At 37.0% G+C, this 6,398-nt stretch overlaps 1 protein-coding gene across 2 annotated transcripts in view; it reads right to left on the bottom strand.

Annotated features, from left to right (window-relative positions):
• Positions 1-4,731: 4,731 nt before the first annotated feature.
• The window catches only part of LOC107593949 (SAC3 domain-containing protein 1-like), a 13,932-nt gene continuing 12,265 nt past the window's right edge, over positions 4,732-6,398 (bottom strand). The window contains exon 5 of one of the 2 annotated variants that reach the window (XM_016283862.1): positions 4,732-5,276. In XM_016283862.1, coding sequence (XP_016139348.1) covers positions 4,813-5,276 — 464 coding nt within the window. In that variant the 3' untranslated portion in view covers positions 4,732-4,812. The remainder of the gene's footprint in view (positions 5,277-6,398) is intronic. The other variant, XM_016283853.1, reaches the window with a different exon arrangement.

Below are 6,398 nucleotides of genomic sequence, written 5' to 3'. Positions count from 1 at the left end.
ACCGGGCAGTTTTAGCAGTGTGGTCTGAGAAAGTCAGCTTATCATCAACCACAACTCCAAGGTTTCTGGCTCTTTTTGAAGGAGTTATGGTTGATGTGCCTAACTGGATGGTGAAACTGATGAAACGATGGGTTTGCTGGAACCACAAGCAGTTCTGTCTTAGCCAGGTTGAGTTGAAGGTGATGGTCTTTCATCCAGCAAGAAATGTCTGTTAGACAAGCTGAGATGCGAGCAGCTATCGTCGGATCATCAGGATGGAATGAGAGGTAGAGTTGAATGTCATCAGCATAGCAGTGGTATGAAAAGAATGAGAATGGCAAAATGTATGGACTTTTTTTCTAATTTAATTATTCATATCCCAAGTACACTTTCATAGAAGGCCATGAGGGACAAAATAGGTGGTGTCAACGGACAAAAAAAACAAGAAAATTTCTAATATAAAGACAAAATGTATGTCATGTTTTTAAACCGTATTAGACATTGATACAAAAAGCTTTTACAAATTGATTTTGGTGACCCAATAGATAAAATACACGTAAAAAGGTCAGAGGGACTCAAATCGTACCGGTTTCGTGGAATGACTCGCCTATGAAGTAATTACAGAAATGGAGTTTTGACTATTAATAAAGTATTTAGAAATATCTCCAATCAGATTTCTTACTAGCCCAATTATAATTGCAGATATATTTAATTACAACTCAGACTAGTCAAATTATGTCTTGTTAAAATACAATTGTAACTATCCAAAATATATTTATGGATAGTCAAACCATAGTTCATGTCAATTCCGTCTGCCATAATGGTACAAGTCCTTGTGTAAACATAAAACCCTGTCTGCATTTGTGATCGGAGAAATGACAAACAACAAGCGCTACTCTACACTGCCCAAAACTCGCATTTGAATCATCAGTGGCAAATCCTTTAAATATGAAAACATACTTGCAGTCTGTGAGTCAGAACAGCCAACATTGTAGGCTACTCTGCCAGGATCAGTAAACAGTCCTCCATAAAATGTGCTGCACACATCCGAATATTTGGGTTGAACTGTTCTGGAACAGTGTTGTAAATACAACTTAACCACTGATTTCTAGTCGTGTCCTCTTTTGGAAGACCAAACAAAGTAGTTTCGCTTTCACAACGAAAAACACGGCGGCCTAGCGTGAGCAGAAGCCACGGCTTAGCGTGAGCTGAGGCCGGGCTAGAGTGAGCAGAGGCGGCGGGGTCGAGTATGGCGCGCCCAGCAGATTCGACGAAGGAGTGGCAACCACATGTGACGACCCCGGGCTGGACTCCGCTTCGTCCACGGTGAAAGCCGATCCGGCGATCCACAGCGTGAAGTTGATGTATTTCCTCAGCGACCAGCACGGATCAGCTCCAGGCATGACGAAGCAATATCGTCCTCTTTTGGAAGACCAAACAAAGTAGTTTCACTTTCACAACGAAGCACACAGTGTCTTCAGGACATGGCAGCAGCAACAATACTACAGCGAGAATAAAAGTTACGCCTTCTTTCTTTGCGTGAACATTTGGGTGTTTACAAAAACGAACCGAAACTCGGCAAATACTTCACACACAGACATGAAAAATATGTCTATAGAATACTTGAACTGTCTATTTTTAAATGAACCAATTCAAATCGAAAACGAATATTCTCTGATTGTGTAATTCGTATGAAACTAAAGCGAGGTACAGTCTTTCCCGTCTCAGAGCTCATTATCTGTAGCTATACCTGCGCGCTAACGCCCTCATCACCTAGATACAAAAAAAGATAACAAAAACAAAATAATCACGATTCATCTACTTGTCATTGTTTTTGGAAGAAGACTTGAGGAATAAGCCGGAATTTACCTCAGAAGAACAGTGCAATCTGACGCGGCTTTATTCAGTGGAGGAGATCATTTCTTACATTAATGTGTTATTTTTTTAGGCTACATAAGCTTGTACGCATTTTACTAGTTGCGCATTTCCTATCTTGCCAAACTGAAATGTGTGAGAGTAAAATATGCTGAAATATGATATGCTATGATATGTTGTACACAGTATGTCAGTGTGTATGAAATATGGTACTAATTGCTCTGAAAAGTTTAATGCTTACAGATTGAAGTTGATACATGTACCCCTGGTTTCACAGACAAGGCTGAAGCCTAGTCCCAGACTAAAATACATTTCTGAGCTGTTTTAACTGAAAGAAACTTACACTGACATACCTTAAAATACAGTATGTCAGTTCCATTGTTTTATGTAAAGATGCACCAGTAATGTTTTCTTCTGGCACATTTATAAAAGTTACTTAAAAATTTACGTTTTTTTGTTATTTGGATATTTTGCAGAGTGGTTCTGTTTGTTAACTAAAGAAGGTTACTTTTTTTAATTAAAATGCTTAAGTATTACAGTTGTTTTAATTAAAAGGTAATTAAGGTAATTAAGAAAAAGCAAGAGTTATGGACACAGGAAGAAAAGGGAAGACATTTATATGAAATAGATAACGAGGTAGGAAGTGTGAGATGGGTTTGCGGCAAAAGAAGGGATCAGTGTTGGGTAAGTTACTTTAAAAAAGTAATTAATTATTACTAATTACATCATCAATGTTGTATTTAAATTACTTTTAATAATTACTCAAGTAAGTAACTTAATTACTCAATAAGTAACTTAATCATTTGCATCATTAATTACTTCATAAAATCCCTATAAACCTTGAAATGAAACTCTTAATTCTTTCAGTTTGAGTCAAACATGGAATAGTTCAGCCTTTTAGCTTTAAACCCTTAATTTCAGCTTTCCCCAGAGGGACATTAACATTTATTCTTGAATACTTTAAAGCCTTTTTTGCCAACTCGTCTGCTATTTCATTTCCCACAATCCCCACATGTGTTGGAATCCACAAAAAGGAGATAGGTGTTAAGTTCTGAGTCTGGAGGGTTTCTATTAGAATGTCCTATCTTGAGTAATATTTTCCATTTTTTTAAACTAACAAGGCTTGATAAAGAATCAGAGCAAATAACAACTTGATGCAAATGAACCTCTTCCACCCACTGAAGGGCCAGATGAATTGCAATCAGTTCTGAGGAGTGAACAGATAAAAAGTTAGATGTTCTTTTACTTATTTTAAAGTCCAGCTCTGGAATGACTACTGCTGCAGCTGTATTCCCAGAGTCTGGATCTTTTGAACCATATATTTGAGTACAGTAATGCTACTCTTGATCTAAATACTGTCTCACCAACAAATCTTTTGACACCTTTCTTTGATGATTAATTTCCAGTAATTGCAGCTCAACTAATGGCATTTGGAATAACCAGGGAGATATAGCTGATTTTGCCCTGTTGGACTAATTTAGTAATCAATATATATATATTAATATAATATAAGTAGAGCATAATATAGGGTTTCTGTGCATTCTAAATTATATCCTTTAATGTTATGATATTCATTTCCATATTTTGTAATGTGTTAACAAGCTGTTTCTTTTCTCTTTTATGTGCCTCACAATGCAGAATCACATGTTCAACTGTTTCTGGCATTCCACATTGAGTGCGGCAATCTGACTCACTTTGCCCTATGATGTTCAGGGAAGAATTTAGATCCTTTTCTACTAATTTTACAGTGCGAATAGAGATCAAACATTGGTATTTGGAGCAGCCAAGGAGGTATTACTACCGTAGGACTTATTTTGATGTTATCCATTCCTGTTTTCTTGGCATGTACATCAGCCTTCCATCCAAAACTACTGTAATTTAAATACTGATTCTCCCAGCATTTTTCCAACACTTCTTTAACCGGATGGGTGTCTATGTGCCCCAATTCACATGTTACTCAACTGCTTAGATGTCACTTGAAGTGAAGACAGCTCTGATTGGTTTTCCTGCAACTGTATGTCATATCCAATAAGTGCTACTTAATGTGTGATTATTATGCTTTAAACATACCAATACACACGCGCACACACACAAAGAGATTTTTATTCATGAATGTGAAATAATAAATTGTGCATTACAGCAAAATACGTTTAAAAGCTGCATAGATACTATTCAAATAAATAATAAAGTAATTAAGAAGTATTTAAAAAATAAAGTAATTCCAACCTGTGAATTCACGTTTTCACAATCTTTACATTGCATGATAATGCCCCCATTCAAAATTGCCCCCCCCCCCCCCCCCCCCAAAAAAAAATTTAATTACTTAGGGGTTGTTTTAAGACTTTTTATAATTAAAGAATATGTAGTTTTGATGCAATAAATATGTAGTTTTAATATTAAATTAATAATAAATTGTTAGTGAAATGTTACGTTATATGTATGGTGGATGAGGTAGACACTAAAAACTGTTTATTTATCCAACTACTTGAGACCATTCACATTTCATGATAAACTAAATAATTTAGTTAAAAGTTAAACACAAACCACAAAAAAAAGCACAAAATTATATATAAATATATTATGAAATATATTTTAAGAATGCATTTAAAATGGCTGGCAATCGTCAGGCGAGTGTCCTCCCACTTCTAATGGTCTGTGATTAACTCCCATCCATGTTAACACTCCATTGCTCCATCTCTTTATTTGCACATGGAAAGGATTTATCCAGCAGCATGCAGGAGCTGATCACATGTAGTTTAGAGGTCTGTAACTCGGGCCACCACAAAGCTGCTGAGTTCATATAAAATATGAAAGCTTTATTGAAAATTCAGGTTTTTGAACCAATTCAGAAGTGGGAAGTTGTTCTGAAATATTTATTATTAAAAAAAAATACAAACATGACCCAAAAAAGAAAATGTAGAGAAACAAACAGTACAAATGATATGTATGTAAATGTTTTCAGGCACAGCCATGAATCACGCTGCTGGCAGAACAGTTCCACTGCTCGTCATCCAGCGGCTCATGCATACGTCTGCACTGCAGATCTCCAGACGCAGCGTCAGTGAAGGAGCTCTTAGAGAAGTTCACCCACTCTCCGGTGACATTTACTCCATACACCTGGCACAGCTCAGCAGCCAGCGTGTCTTTCAGAAAGAGGAGGCGTGCCAGTCTCTGGAGCGGGTAGCGGCAGTTTCGGCTGCTGTGTCCGTGGCTGTAGAGCAGGAGCAGGTCTGTCCTGCAGGGCAGCAGGTGTCGGTGGACAGCACAGACCTGGATGAAGTCCAGTCTCTGGGCTAGATGGAGGAGCCGAACTGGATTGCGCTCCATATGTGCCCTGCTTACGGCCAGAGCCAGCCGAACAGCCGGGGAGCTGCGGATTCTCTCCGGCAGCTCAAGAACATGTTGAATGGCTTCAGTTGAACCTGAAAGCATGAAGAAAATATGTGAAAGTTTATCTGTTTATCTCCATTAGTAGTTTTTGCACTTGAGAGTGAAAAAGTAAAATATGGTGATGTGAAAATAGTGGAATGTGTGGGGAAACATTAATGCAAATGAGAAAAAAAAACATTAAATACAGTGTTATTTTAGTGTTATTTAAGCAATATGCCCGTGAAGTCATGGTTTACAGTGTATTTACATCATGGAGCAGAGTGCCTAAAACCCCCTTAGCTGTTCTCAATCGGGTGTGCCTCACACTTCCTGAAAAGTGAAGCTGCAGGCTATATATGGGCGTATCGATCCGAAGTATCGATATATCGATACTGATGCGAGTATCGAAAGTATCGATACTCAAACAATAAATATCGATACTAAGGTGTGTTTTATTTACCAGCGATGTTGTTTATTTAACAAAAAAATAATGCATTGAATTGGACGAATAACCTATGTTAGTAAATAATTGTGCAGGATAGAATTATTTTCCTGCTCATCTGAACACACGCAAATGTTACAAGACAGAACCAATCAATTAAAGAGAGCGTTCACTCACTTCTGACAGTGCATTCAAACAGGGCTGCGTTTCATAAGAAAGCATTAAAGCTTTTGGGGGCAGCCCTGAACAATGTGTATCAGAAGACAGAAGAAAAAAAACATGTATGTTTGAGTTATTTCACAATAAACAAATTGAAATTAGCCTACATAGTTTGTGCAATTACATTTATTGAAACTGAAGTGTGTCTGATTGGTCCAAATGCTACATGATCATGTTCTATTCTGTAATGTTAATATAAATCATACACTGTCAAAAAAGGTTGCATTTTATGCGTGCAACAGCCTGTCACTGGCAGTCCCTTATGAAAATGAACCATGGTTTTACTAAAGTGACCGTAGTTCAACTGTAGTATTTGTAGATTCGAATCATGTGTAAACAAAAAACATATTTGAACCATGTGTAAACAAAAATATAACCTAATAAGTTACAATTAAGGCGTATTGAATGTTAAAATGCGTTTTAAACAAAGTTAAGTGGTTATCATTACCCATTTTACTCTTAGTAATTTAATACATTTCATAATTTAAAAGTTTAGTTCAGAAGTATCGTATCG

Source organism: Sinocyclocheilus grahami, unplaced genomic scaffold (assembly GCF_001515645.1).
Source record: "Sinocyclocheilus grahami isolate Dianchi unplaced genomic scaffold, SAMN03320097.WGS_v1.1 scaffold10.1, whole genome shotgun sequence".
Lineage (NCBI taxonomy): Eukaryota > Metazoa > Chordata > Actinopteri > Cypriniformes > Cyprinidae > Sinocyclocheilus > Sinocyclocheilus grahami.
The sequence above is the reverse complement of the archived record's forward strand: the minus strand, read 5'-3'. Positions and strand labels throughout refer to the sequence as shown.